The sequence below is a fragment of the Linepithema humile genome, chromosome 2, assembly GCF_040581485.1.
Source record: "Linepithema humile isolate Giens D197 chromosome 2, Lhum_UNIL_v1.0, whole genome shotgun sequence".
Lineage (NCBI taxonomy): Eukaryota > Metazoa > Arthropoda > Insecta > Hymenoptera > Formicidae > Linepithema > Linepithema humile.
Genome location: NC_090129.1, coordinates 550,369 through 564,816, shown reverse-complemented (window position 1 = coordinate 564,816; position 14,448 = coordinate 550,369). Strand labels below are relative to the sequence as shown.

Below are 14,448 nucleotides of genomic sequence, written 5' to 3'. Positions count from 1 at the left end.
AGTTAATTCGTGAATCTTTAAAAGACCGAAAAAAAACTGAGCTAGCTGCTTCCTTCACAGAAGACACTGGAATCCGAATCATGAGAAAGAGACCTGTAGGAGGTGATCTCAAAGGATACAAGACCAGGAAAAAACCTTGACTCTCGGGAAAAACCAAGTCTTGCTTAAAATGGGTTCATCAACAAAATTCATTTAGGAATTCACATCAGAAACTCACATCAGGAGGATTGGGCAAATATAGTTTGGTCTGATAAATTTAACTTTGAGATTCGTATAATTTAACGTTTATTTTACTTAAAAAAGAAAAAAAGAAAAAAAAAAAACAAAAACAAAAACAAACAAACCACTATTACTAGCGTCAATTGATTTAGGTACTTATAATTAGACATAAACTTTTTTTTAAATAATGAATATCAATGTGTTTTTCAGATCTTTGGCACTCCTGGTGTAACATATGTATGACGAAGAGTTGGTGAAGAATACCACCCAGAGTATGTGGTGCATACGTGAAACACGGAGGAGGCAGCATAATGATCTAGGGCTGCATGGGTACCCCAGTAGTGTGGATGAAATGTTCATTTGCGAGGATCGAATGAACAGCGCGTGATACATTAACGTTCTAAAAGATGCGCTACAGCCGTCATATCGTAAGATTTTTGGTGATTCTGAGTTGCGGAATAGAAAATTTCAGTAGGACAATACGCCATGTCACAAATGAAAAGCTGTATAAGAATGAAAAAAAAAGAAACTTATATAACTGCAATTGATTTTATTATTCAGTAACATTCTTTAACAAATTGTATAATTTCATATGTATAGTTACGTATAATGTATATAATATGGATAAGGTAATCATAAAGAATTAATATACTATATATATTGAATAATAATTGAAGTGTAATAAAAATCTGAGACTCTTAATTAAGTTCGTCTAATTAGAATATATTCTTCACGCTTTTCACTGCGCATAGAATGTTTCGGGCGAGTTGGCAGTACCCTCCAGATGAGAAGGGTATGCGTTCTTCTTTTTTAATTCTTTGTTTCTTTTTTTGCAGGTGTATTCGGGAAAGGAGCTAGGTTTCGCGTGCTCTATGCAGTGTGCAGCCGGCGAGGATATGGCCGGTGGTCGCTCTGTTTCTTTCTGCATGATCCTATCGGGAGTGTCCGCGAGTGCTGTCTCCGAGTGCGGCGGCGACGGCGGCGGACACGCCGGGTGTGAATAATAGAAAGGAGAATGTTTGACGCTATTAAGTAGTATTGACGCTACTGGCGTTATGCTCGCCGAGAAAGAGAAGGAGAGGTAGAACGTGTGAGAGAGAAAGAGAAAGAGAGATGGATGCACTTTGCCGAAGCTCGACGTTTGTTTATCCATTTCCCATTTGTGCAAATTCGCGTGCCATTGTTGTAACAAAAACGCGTATGTACGCTAAATTTCTGATCAGTGTCAGTTAGGCAATTAAATTTTCCTGCTTTTGTGACGGCCGAGGGAATTTTGGTTCGACTTTTTGTTGTAGAAGCACACAGCTGATATATCACGAACCTAACGTCGAAACCATTGTATACGTACATCGGTCATTCGATGGGCACGACCACATTTTATGTGATGGCAATAAAACGTCCAGAAATCGCTAAAATGGTCAGAATGATGATCAGCCTCGCACCAGCAGCCTTTATAGGAAATATGACAAGCTCATTGCAATTGCTCGTTCCTTTTACAAGTTCCTTCGAAGTAAGCTAATTAGCTTGATCCAATTTTCGATTAATTTTATTCAGAGATTCTTCGATGATCATCATTTCAACGACAATAATCTAAAAAATCAAAGTAATTTTCACTATATAAACTATATACCATTAGTTAACGATGTGCTTTAAATCTATGCACTTATCTTTACCTTTGTATTTGTAGAAAAGAGTTCGCTAAACACTTGCAGAATTACTGTACAGATACCTCGCATGACGTGAAAAGAGATAAAAGATTTTCTATTGTAGGCAATGCATTTCTTAGGCATATATGAATTCTTGCCGACGAACTGTGTACTGCAGTATCTAATGAAAGTGTTATGCAACATCGATTTCTTTACACAACAGATCTGCAGTAACATAATTTTCTATATCTGCGGCTTCGATGAAGAACAGTTTAATTATGTAAGTATTCCGTGAGTGCAATGTAATGCAGTTTTAATCGTCGTTTCAATCATTATTCATGTCATTAAACTTCAAAATAGTATTTCACATTGTTTATGCTCCCTAGAATTTATTGCCCATGATCTTGGTCCAATTTCCATCCGGCACTTCAATCAAACTCGTGTCGCATTTTCTTCAGGAAATAAACTCGGGCAAGTTTCGCGCATACGATTACGGAAGAGAAAAAAATATGCAGATCTACAATGCGACAATACCACCCGATTACGATTTATCACGTATCACAGTACCGATCGCGCTGATTCATGCCGGTAACGATTGGGTTGTTACTGAAAAAGTAAGTAGGCCATTAGATAATTAAATTGTAGAAATAAATATGCATTAATTAAGAATAATAATAATCCCACATATAATGAGAATGTTAAAAAATCAAAAGAAACGATAAAGGATACTAGCCCTTAATCCCGACGGTTCTTTTCGGCACCTTTAATCCTGACTCATGGGTCGTTTGCGTCTTTGCGTTATTTGGATCAGTAAAAACGCTTTAAAAAATCTGAAAAAATTCATGGAGCTTCTTTCAACCTTCAACTTGAAGTCCCAATCATAATATTTCGATAAAAATTATTTTTTTATATAGTTTGTTATTAAGAAATGGAAGTACCTAAGGAAAAATCACTTGTTCACTTAAAAAATCATAACTTTAAGCCAAATGAAGATATCAACAAAAATAAAAAAAGAAATTAAAGGTAGGAGGAACACCTTTCATAAAAAAAATAGTACAAAAAATTGTATTAAAAAAAAATGCTTAATTTTTGAACCTCAAAATGGCGAAAATTTGGATACTAAAATTGCGTGTAAAAATGACTAAAATTGCGTGTAAAAATGATTTTAATGAATAAATTTGTTGTAAAGTGGGTAAAAATTAATAACAGAACAATGTTTTAGTGTGTGATGATACGTTTAATTGTGATAACAAGATATACAGCATGAAATGCGTATATCATATATATATATATATATATATCGTATATATATATCGTATATATGAGTCGTCAGATCCAAAATACAGGACATTTTCCCGAGGCCGCAGAATATTCAGAACTTCTTCTGACGTTCTCGATGCCATTTTTTCAAAAAACTACATAAAAAAATTTTTTCAATTTTTTTTGCGTATGCAGACCTTTTTTTACGATTTTTTGATGATATTGAACGCATAAAAACAAAAAGTAGAAAAAAATTTACCTGCTGATTTGGGCAACGTAATCCCGACTCATGGGTCGTTTGCGTCCACGGTGAGATTGTTATGCTCGCTGTGACGACCTGAGGGGGACTGGCGCGCTGCTATTCCGTAGGCGGGTCCTCGGGGGGCATAACTTTTTTTAGGTACGGGATATGGCGCGTTCCGTACCCGTTTTTAAAAATTACAGCACTTTGAAATTTCGCTTGGGTCGAAAACGACCCATGAGTCGGGATTAAGGGCTAGTAAAAAATAAATAACTAAATATAGTTTTTCATAGACAATAATTTACCAATTTGAAATAAAACGCCACTCTTGCTTTCTTTTGTAGGGCTCATTATATATTGCTGAACTTGACTTTTTCTTAGTTATTATAATTTCTTGAATAACTTTCTATCTTTCGTTGATTTGCATTTTTCTACTACTGAAGAGATATACGACACATGCTGGTTTAATGTCCTTTTGTATTAACTGTCATATGTAAATTAAATTTTGAATACTTTTTCTAGGACTTGAAGATGCTTCGTGACTCGCTTACCAATATAGTGGAAGACTACAGAGTGCCATTTCCCAAATTCAATCACGCCGACTTTATGTGGGCCAAAGACGTAGATGCGCTGGTGTATGAAAAAATACTAGAAATCATGGAAAAGAAAGTAAATTAGTAACGAATTATAATGCCAGAAAATTATAAATTTCGACCAAAAACAGTTTAACTTACAATATTTTTAGCCTAAAATACGGTCGCCTTAAAATATCTAATACGCGCGTTTAAATTATTATTTTTAACCATTATCACAATAAAACCGGCGATATAAACAGAGTGTGAAACCTAATATTAACCTAAAATGATTAGTTACAACATAATTTTGCGACTGCTGCATCGGATGCGAGGAACAGGATTGTAGTGCCCAACAGACGAATCAATGTTGCCGTTGAATGTCACGCTCGTACAGTATCGAATGAAGAAGCGGTCTTGCAAACCGTAAACAATACACCGACCATAAGTGTCCGCAAATTGAGTCAGGAGTTGGCGATATCGAGAAGCACAGTACAGCGCATATTACATGATAATCAATTTCACGCGTATCATTTTACGAAAGTGCAAAATTTGTTGCCCCAAGATTATATCTCAAGAGTAAGATTTTGTACATGGTTGTTAAATAACGAAGAAAATCAACCTGGTTTTGTGAGTAACATCCTATTTACTGATGAATCATGTTTTACGCGCGATGGAATATTTAATACACACATCTGGGCAAACGAAAATCCACATGGATATCATAAAAGTTACCAACATCGATTCACCATTAATTTATGGGCTGGTATATTAAACACTTTAATAGTGAGTTTTACAATTTTGTACAAAAATGTTTAAAGTTCCACGAATTTTATTTCTCACGTAACTATTTCAGATTGGTCCGTTTGAAATGCCTGCGAGACTCACAGGACAATTTTATAGCAATTTCTTGCAAACATATTTATTAGAATTATTGGAGAATGTGCCGCTAAATCAAAGATTAGAAATGTTTTTCCAACATGACGGAGTGCCGCCTCACGCATCTATACGCGCGCGTCGTGTATTGGATGCGAGCTATCCGGATAGATGGATAGGCCGCGGAGGTGCTGTAAATTGGCCAGCGAGATCTCCAGATCTAACTCCGTTAGACTTTTTTCTTTGGAGCACAATAAAAGAATATGTTTATTGAGAACGGATTAACAATTATGAAGAATTAAAAGAAAAAATAACTGAGGCATTCGCTATTGTCACACCGGAAATGCTGCGTAACACGCAGCAAAGCTTAATTAGACGTGCGCAATTGTGCATCCAATGCGATGGTGGACATTTTGAACATCTTTTGTAATAGGTACGTAACATTAATTTTTTCATTAAACTTTTAATACGAGTTAGCGCATTTTTTGCAGTTGATGTGTGAACTCAATTCGCGGACACTTATAGCCGGGTATATTGTTTACGGTTTGCAAAACCGCTTCTTCATTCGATACTGTACGAGCATGACATTCAACAGCAACATTGATTCGTCTGTTGGGCACTACAATCCTGTTCCTCGCATCCGATGCAGCAGTCGCAAAATTATGTTGTAACTAATCATTTTACGTTCTGGATAACAATAATGTTATATCTTGTTCTTATTTCATTGTTATTATTTTTTATTGTTGTTATTTCATTATTTTTATTGTTGATATGTGTTAATAAATAAACAAAAAACACTTTTATTTAAAAAAAAATTAGTTTTTTTTCTTACCGACATTTCTTACCGACATTTCATGTAGCAGATCATACTTCGTTCCGATACTATTGATTTTCTCTCATGGCATGAGAAACATCATTTGTCAATGGCACGACTGCTTTGACAGTTCGACGCGCATCGCGTTTTAATACAATTTAGAAATTATTATCGTTAGTAAATTCGTCGTTATTATCGTCGTTATTCGTCGTTATTATCGTTAGTATTGCGAACAATGTGAATAAAGTGAATAAAGTGAATAAGAACTGAGTGAAGTGAATAAAACGTATTGAATAAAGTGTTGTGCAAGGGTCCTTCCGAGATGCGATGTCCCTGAGCGCGCGAAATTCTGACAAGCTGATTGGTAAGCTTTAAACCTTTCCCATTCAAATACTATAGTAGCCTCGACATTTTGGCATTAAGATTTTCGTCTCCAAATGACCTCAGGAATCTGCCATTAACGGGTGATACGGTAAGTCTGGGACACCCTGTATATATATGTAAATATTATTTAATTGTTTTAAGACACTGCAGAAAAAGTTCAAGATCTTTGGATGATTCTGGATGTATGCATTGATATCATAAAGACGCACTAAATGTCGAAATTAACAATTTTAATTAAAATATTTTTTGTATTAATTGATATTCAACTGTCGCTAATTTGCAGTCTGCAGTTTATGCTAACAAAATTCTATAATTGTTGGAACGGAAATTTACTTTACAAGGGAAAATTATGTATTATTTTATCGCAAATTTATAGTCTATTTATTGCGCGAAATTCACATATATTAATATACACTAGTAAGTAGAATATACAATCTCATATCATTGAACTAAGTTTTATTCATTTATTAATTTATTTTATTTATTATTAATAAAAAAATATCTGTGTTAAGCAATTTGTAATTGTCTAAATGTTTCCGGAACTTCGAACAAATATATATATATATATTTAATACAATATATAATATTAAAAAATAATGTGCGTTTTGTGCTTTGTAAAAATAAAGAACTCAAAAAGCTTCAAAAGTAAACGAGATAATCGATTTGTCGTGTTTTTGATTGTTAGCTAGATAGTGTTTTGAAAGAACGGAAATTATTCGCGATCTAGTAAATCAGTGTGAAATAACGATACGTTATGTATAGTTTATAATTACCATGTCAAATTATACCATGGTTGTTTTATCAGGTTTTATAGGTTTCCTTTCTTTATTTTTTTTATTTTGTAATACAATTGTGATGTTGCTCCTCATTAAATATGCGAATCAGCATTTATTCCATCAACATTACATACTTATTTTATTATTCACTGGCTCTTTGAGTATCATCTCACAGCAAATTTTTCTTAAAAATATGGATGACTATAATTTCTTTGTACACATTACAGTTATTTGTTCCAAAGATTTAAATAAGTTTTAACTGCTAAACTGGTTGTAAAATTTTATATAAAAATTTTAATAATTTATATAATTTTTTTCGCACATAAAATGTGTAACAAGTTTATTTTAAATTATGCTTAATTCGCAACCTTTCTTTCTGTTTTTCAAGTGTGCTTTGAGTATTTTTAATAGCTGTAGCCTTTGTAAATGAGTGTAAGCAATTGATAGCATTTGTAAAGCTCTAGTTTGAACATGATTACTGCCATTTGCGAAGAGATCGTGTCCCAGCTCTAAACAAGTGCCAAAATCGCATTCATCTGCAGCTATCGTTGCCAATCTTACGATTTCATCGAGTTTTGATATTGGTATCTTTCTCTCATCTGGATTACCAGCCTCCTCTATTTGCTTCAATAGTTTTTGCAAATCATCTGTGTGACACATCAAAAAGATATTTAATCACATATGCGCATAGAGTAGCATTAGGAGTAGCATGGGAATAAGATTGAATTATAAAATAATTTTTACTTAGAACTTTATAAGTTCTATTCTTGTATGTACTTACTGTCTGTCGCAGCCAAATCTCTATAACCCAATTGAGTCTTTTTATCATAAGGGACTACAATGCCTATTCGGTGGAAAGTTCGCGCTACGACTCGCTTCTCTCTTGATCGCATATCCATGGTGTTTTTCTCTAGAGATATATTATGCTGTTTAGCAAAGTTTTTCAAGTGGGAATGCAAACGCATAACAGCGGTCTTTTCAAAAGGATTGGCCGATTTCACTTTGCTTTGCAGATAAATGCTGTAATGTAAATATAAATAATGGGAATGGATATATAAAGAGATATATATTTCTCAAATGTTTATATCTACTTACTCGATAGTACCGAATATATTTTCTGCAACAGGTTCAAATATGCAATTCACATTTGCTTGATTCTTTGCAACAAATGTTGGTTTTTCTATGACATCATCTCGCCAATAACCGAAATGTAAGCCTTCCTTATCGTTGCATTTTATAATGGTCTAAAAATAAAATTCCTGTATAAGTGCTAAACCTATATTCGTAATTCTCTAAATATCATGTACAAAACTCAGAGATTATTAATTCATCTTATTCACCTGAAATTCTGGAGGGTCGTAGTAATATCTCCAATGTGTCAGGTATTTTTCTTTATCATCCTCAGTTTCAGAATTTTTTAAATTACCATTTAGCACATCATATGGACCCACAAGTTTCAAGCCAACAGATTTCAATGCTAAAAGAGGATTATCCTTGGATACATTTTTACAAAACTCGTAAAATTGAAAGAAATCTGTCGGCATCTCAACCAAAAATAGATCCTTAATTATCTTCTGGACATCAATATGAGAAATTAATATATTCTCAACTGATTTGGGTGAACAATTAGAATTCGTCACTATTTGTGTTATATCCTTATCCAACGTTTCTGGTATCACACTATAATTTTCATTATTATCCTCGTCGCTATTTGTGTTATCGCTACTTCTCTCTGTACTTGGAGAAAGTTTATGCACAGTTCTTTCAGAAGACTCATGTACCTTCTGTAATTTTCTCTGTGGAGTTTCCAGTCTCGCCTTTTTCTCACTTTGAACAAATTTTTTTCTTTTTATTCCAGTAATTATAGTTTTTTGTTTTACCTGCAAAGTCTAACAGATAATTAGCAGTAACTGTACATTCATATATCATATCAATTATCAAATAATACAGTAATTAACAATTATATGATACCTTCTCTTTTTTTGGCGGGTGCTTGTATTTACTATGATGCTGTGGATTTTTTTGATAACATTTGACACCATATTGACAAGGAATTCGAGGATCCTCTTTGTATACTTGGAATTGAGAGTTAATATCGGATGACATTGTACATATAAGATAAGATAAGATATATTACATCGTTCGTCTTTTCATCAAAAAATTTAGACTCTTTGTACCTGTCTTACACTGGCTTAAGCCGAGAGCACAAGCTTTTACATAAAGCATAACGCATAAGCATAAGGAAATTGATTGGTCTATATATAAGCATAAGCAAATGCATAAGGAAATGGACCAATCAATTTCCTTATGCTTATGCGTTATGCTTTATGCAAAAGTCTGTGCTCCGGCCATAACATAGAAATGTATCATTCAGGTTTCGTTCAGGTTCAGGTTATGAGAGTGACTACATCACTACGTCAACAATCTTGTCACACCTAAAAACATTCTGATTCTTAGCGCTAACTACTCAAGAGGATGTGAAACTACGTAGCCACATGCATTTTTCAAAACTGTTGGTAAAGTGCGGTTCGCATCTATGCTGCATTCACAATTTATCGATTAAAAGCACGCTTTGTGAATAAATTGAATTGCATATTTCATCATATAAAAATATTATATATATTTATATACATATACATAACTTTAAAATGTTGCTTAAAATGTTAAATATTAATAACGGCAATGCAGATCTAATATTTATTAAATAATTTTCAATTATTTGAATATATGTTTAAAAGTTTCATTTTGTTTCTTTATTTATAAGAAAAAATTCGCTTGTTAATCGATTTCTAATTTTCTAAATGTTCCTGAAACTCCGAACATATCGCTTGGATCTATCACAGAGTTTTTTCGGAGAGATTCGTCGGCTTTACGATTTTCTTCTGTTAGAAACCAATTCCTTCGTTTAACCAAATTCGTATTCCACATATCTGAAAATAATAATATCGTAAAAATTTAAATTTATAAAATTTAAAAATTACTTAACCATTTTTGGTATTTAAATAATTAAATAATAGAAATAGACAATTTTAAGCAAAGCCGAGTTAAAAGATTAATTGCGTGGAATAAGTATCTGTTGTTGTCTAAATAATAATAATTAAGATAACAGTTATTTTCCGTCAAACATATGAAAATGTTATTTATTATTTATTGTTTTGTGATTTAGTTATTAGATTGATAAATATGTATGTATGTATGTATTCAGATAGTCAAATGTTAGCAATGGTGTAAATTGATAGCAAATTTGATCATTTTGCACATTTTGCTTATTATGATATTTAAAATTGATGATATTTTACCTGCTAATGTATCCATTGACAGTTGCTCACCGCCATAATCCATTGGCAAAACAGATTTTGGTATTTCTTTATCTAATGATTCTACTCCTGATGCATAAGTGTGTATCTGAAATGATAGCGCCAATTGAAATTGTTGAATTGTTTTAACAAAAGCCAAACAGAAATTATTTAACAAATCATATTTTTACAATTTTAATTTATACGTACTCTGTTGAAAAGTTTTGTTCTCATTACTGCCTTTGCCATTCTCAAAAGTATATCGATAAATGGTGGTGCATTAAATATGTAAATCGCTTTTACTCTTCCACAGTATGCTTCCTAGAGAGTTTAAATGATATAAATCAATTTTTTATAAAATATTATATTGTAAAAAACAATTACGTACCAAACAAGTATCCATTACTTTCACTAGAGATGGTGTATACTTAAATATATGTTGCATAGTTAAACCAGCGGAATCCCAAATTATAATATTGTTAGAAACTATATCTTCTTCTATACGAGCTTCCATTGTCATCACAACATATCTATAATATTAACAAGTAATATGCATTTTTTGTTTAAAAAAAATGAAGGAATGTTTAAAAGATTGCGGAACAAATGAGGTAAGTGATTAGTAAATGGATTGAGTGGATAGCGCCTTTTGAAAAAAAATGGAAATTATTCTTGGCAGTCACATAGGTATTAAGTAACAATTTATATTGTTGCTTATTAAATATGTTAATCAATATCTTTAGCTTATATTTAGAATGTGCAATTTACTCAGTATTTTTTTCCATAATTACGGGCAATTACTAAGTTTAATGCCCAGTTCCACCAACGTAGATTAACTTTAATCTCGGTTCAACTTATTCTTAATCTTTTTTTAATTCTTAAAAGTAAAAAAAGATGACGAATAAGTTGAACCAAGATTAAAGTTAATCTATATTGATGGAAATGGGCATAAGTCTAATAATTTAATCTCATGACAAGTAAGATATAAACATATAAAGTATTTAAGGAATAAAGTTATGTATATTATTGCTTATTTACTGCTAGAATATATATACTCATATAGTTGAATATTTTTTCTATAGTATATTCACTATACTTTGAATATTACATACATACTTTTCCATTATCCAAGGATTGAACAAAGAAGCGTCGTTATTTGTTATCCGGCCGAAATATATTCTATTTTGATCTGGCGTCAATTTTGGTAAAGGTACCCATTGGCTGAAGTATAAATAAAAATATATGTGCTCGCATAAATACATAAATAGACTTTGAATCGTTATACATAGCATTTTTTCTCGTTATTGTTTATTGCTTAATACTTAATACTTAATAAAATCGTAATTAGTTTTTTAACAATACTATTTGTACATTTAAAATATTGCTTAAAGCAATATATGGAAATTTAATATTTTACATTGCATTCGAGTGCTTACAAGAATTTATGAAAATGATTTATATCATCGCTAAGTGGATCGAAAGTGCCGTAAATTTCTGGAACCTGATTGCGAAGGGTGTAAATTGTATCCAAATTTTTCTTGGCTTTCTCGAAATCAAACTTTGCAGCATAAATAATATATTTTAATCGTTGGTCGCTTATATCTGCAAAGCGCAAAAAATGTTCATTATTACGGTATGTTAAATATTACACAATTTAAAGCGTAAAGCAAAAGGTTAAGTTCATATCAATAATTAAATATAGAAGCTACGAAATTCATATTTCTAATACATGTTTTACAAGTGTCTTGTGTAAGGTTTTGAAATAATTACAGTTAGCACATTAAAAATAATTTAATTTGCAACATCTACTGTAAATTTAATGTAATTATGTATAAATTGATATCAATAAAAAATATATCTAATTTCAAAATACGAACCTTGAGGAAGGTGAGTTTGCTGCTTTAACCATAATTGAAACTTGCAAAACAACTCTTCTAAAAGCTTTTCGTTTCCACCGTTGTCTTCCAATACTGTTTGCAGCGTAGGCATTTCAAAGCTATACATCTTTGTTACCGTTTTTCTTCGCCAAATTATTTCAGATATATACAAACTGAAATTATTATATATTTTGAGCTATATTTTACTAAAAATATATTAATTAAAATAGTTATATTTAATATGCAATATACTTTTACAGTACTTTAGTACTTATATACTTTATGAGAATATACAATCTTTGAAAGTATTGATAAAAATTGATAGATTTTAGTTCATTTTTTCTATTTTCAATTCTAATATAGCTTCTACACAAATTTTTCATGCCAAATTATTTTTTAAATGACAAGTAATTGTAATTTTTAGTACATCAATTTTAAAAAGGAAGATTTATCAGAAATCCTTAAGATTTAAATGATGCACGGATTAAATTATATTCAAAATTATTTATTGTTATTTTTATTATACAAATTTTTATAATTATTACACATGCAAAACAAAATTAAAAACAGAAATTACAAATTTAAAATAAATACAAAAAAATTTAAGAATTATTTTTTTTTGTTGTTTCATCTATGTTAGTATAATTCTTACGTTAAAAGATGATACTTGCTTTTTGGCTGAAATGCGAAAATTGTAAGTTTATAAAATCTTGGATAAAAGTCCTTTTGGTTAAATTGTTTAGAAGACACTAATAACTGTTAACTATAGCTAATAACTGTTGCGAGAAACTGGGAATTAAACTGGGAATTTACAGAGAAACAAACAGAAACTAAACGTTTAGATACCTCTTCCGAAAGTATACTAAAATCTTTCATATCGCGCTCCTCTATATATCCTCTTATCCCTACTCAATAGCAAATTGTAAAATATTTATAGGTAAGCCTTGAATTAGTTGCAGGCATTTTATGAGATACAATTAAATATGTATATACCCATACAGCACAAAATATCCTACATATTCTTAGGACATCTTGGAGAGATCTCGATGTTTTTAGAACATCCTTGGGACACCGAAATATCCTCGATGTTCTGAGAATGTCTTGAGGATGTTTTGTGCTGTATGGGTGTGTATTTAAAGCTGTTACGAATGCCTAAAAAAAAGAAGATAAAAGAAAGATTATACTTTTCTGGCCATTACGCAATTAAACGGAATTTTACAAGTAGATAGCATTGAGTCAGATAGAGGTAGGTCAGGGTCGCAGATCAATTGATAAGTTTTTGCATTTAAATATTTTTAAAATTTTTAAATAACAGCACACTACGCTGGAGCGTATATTGCGTAATTGCCTAGTAACGCCTCTGTATATATCTTATAAATAGTTTGATACATTTTAATTCGTTTCTATTGCATACGCAAAATATATTTGTCTCGTATTTCATTAAAATTGCAAATAATTTTAAAACTTTATATATGATATAAATTTTTTTAGATATAATTTACTGTATTACTCTATTAGAAGTTAAAAAATTAAAAAAAAAAAAAAATGAATATACACTTCTATTTAAAAAGTGGAATTGAATCTAAACAAGATTCAAGAAAAAATAGGAAATTTGCATAAAATCTTTTAGCAAATGTTTATTTCTATAATTTTTTATGTAAATATTGATTTTGAATAGATGTAATTACAACGCAAAATTTCTAGACACAAATAAAATAATGTATTTTTAATACCTAATTAATTGTTACAAATAATTTTTTGTTATTTTTATTATTCAAAGAACCCTGCGCGATATCTAATATTAAAAATATTATTACAAGGTACCTGACAATTATTACAATTATTACAAGGATTTACGGCCCAAAAGGTTGCAATCTCAATAGATGGTCAATAGCCATTGGCCATTATTTAATGTTTTTATATGATTGAACAATTCTGTGTGTGAACTTAAGTGTGCCAGTCGATTAAATAACGCCCACAGTTCAAGGTATATACTAGTTTATAAATATTTACGATCTAGAATAAAAATAACTTGGGCTATTGTTTCATTAATTTACATACTTGTTGTGTATACTGGTTTTGTGTAATCTACAGGACAATTAAATCTTGACCTTAGTCAAGACTATTCTTATTAAGCAATCTAATTTTTCTCATTCGTATTCTTTATTTCTTGGAAATGATTCAATTGTTAATTTTTATTTTACTGGAATGTTTAAAGAATATTTTTAACAATAGACGACTTACCTAATAGATAATAAAACATCTACTTTAGTCTAATTGTAAAATTAAAATTTTTTTAGTTATACTGCTAGCCTGCTATAAGTCGTTGCTACTGCCGCAACTACACTAGTGTTGATTTTTCGTGTCTTTATTTGTAAAGTGAAGTGTTAACTTCTGAAAAATGCCAAAAAAGTAAACTTTCTGAGCATCAACATAAGTTAATCATATTTTTAAAGAGAAGAACCAGAAGGAAATTGCGAAAACTGCTTA

The 14,448-nt window shown here is 31.1% G+C and overlaps 2 protein-coding genes across 4 annotated transcripts; both read right to left on the bottom strand.

The window, feature by feature from the left end:
• Positions 1–749: 749 nt before the first annotated feature.
• LOC136997688 (histone PARylation factor 1-like) lies at positions 750–9,039 on the bottom strand. 2 transcript variants are annotated; one of them, XR_010888323.1, is made up of 7 exons: positions 8,760–9,034; positions 8,129–8,677; positions 7,884–8,032; positions 7,570–7,808; positions 6,786–7,435; positions 1,893–2,695; positions 750–1,809 (listed from the first exon to the last, which is right to left on the bottom strand). XR_010888323.1 is itself a non-coding variant. In XM_067348731.1 (5 exons), the coding sequence occupies exons 1-5, from the start codon at positions 8,892–8,894 to the stop codon at positions 7,134–7,136; spliced, it is 1,365 nt and encodes a 454-aa protein (XP_067204832.1). In that variant the 5' UTR covers positions 8,895–9,039; the 3' UTR covers positions 6,806–7,133. The 2 variants fall into 2 exon arrangements, 1 of the variants encoding a protein (XP_067204832.1); XM_067348731.1 differs by lacking the exons at positions 750–1,809; positions 1,893–2,695 and having other exon boundaries at positions 6,806–7,435; positions 8,129–8,668; positions 8,760–9,039.
• A 479-nt stretch (positions 9,040–9,518) lies between these two features.
• On the bottom strand, positions 9,519–13,250 carry LOC136997690 (alpha-tocopherol transfer protein-like). 2 transcript variants are annotated; one of them, XM_067348744.1, is made up of 8 exons: positions 12,611–13,250; positions 11,959–12,131; positions 11,518–11,683; positions 11,198–11,302; positions 10,473–10,614; positions 10,295–10,405; positions 10,088–10,193; positions 9,519–9,718 (listed from the first exon to the last, which is right to left on the bottom strand). In XM_067348744.1, the coding sequence occupies exons 2-8, from the start codon at positions 12,083–12,085 to the stop codon at positions 9,567–9,569; spliced, it is 909 nt and encodes a 302-aa protein (XP_067204845.1). In that variant the 5' UTR covers positions 12,086–12,131; positions 12,611–13,250; the 3' UTR covers positions 9,519–9,566. The 2 variants fall into 2 exon arrangements, with proteins under 2 accessions (XP_067204845.1, XP_067204844.1); XM_067348743.1 differs by having other exon boundaries at positions 12,630–13,249.
• Positions 13,251–14,448: the final 1,198 nt, after the last annotated feature.

Excerpts from the sequence above, each read along its gene's own strand:
- LOC136997688 (XM_067348731.1), bottom strand. The coding sequence starts at position 8,894 with ATGTCATCCGATATTAACTCTCAATTCCAAGTATACAAAGAGGATCCT. Across the intron at positions 8,033-8,128 it reads ACGACCCTCCAGAATTTCAG|ACCATTATAAAATGCAACGA; the intron begins GTGAATAAGATG and ends TTTTATTTTTAG. Across the intron at positions 7,436-7,569 it reads AGATTTGGCTGCGACAGACA|ATGATTTGCAAAAACTATTG; the intron begins GTAAGTACATAC and ends TGTGTCACACAG.
- LOC136997690 (XM_067348744.1), bottom strand. The coding sequence starts at position 12,085 with ATGTATAGCTTTGAAATGCCTACGCTGCAAACAGTATTGGAAGACAAC. Across the intron at positions 10,406-10,472 it reads AAGTAATGGATACTTGTTTG|GAAGCATACTGTGGAAGAGT; the intron begins GTACGTAATTGT and ends TAAACTCTCTAG. Across the intron at positions 9,719-10,087 it reads GTCAATGGATACATTAGCAG|ATATGTGGAATACGAATTTG; the intron begins GTAAAATATCAT and ends TATTATTTTCAG.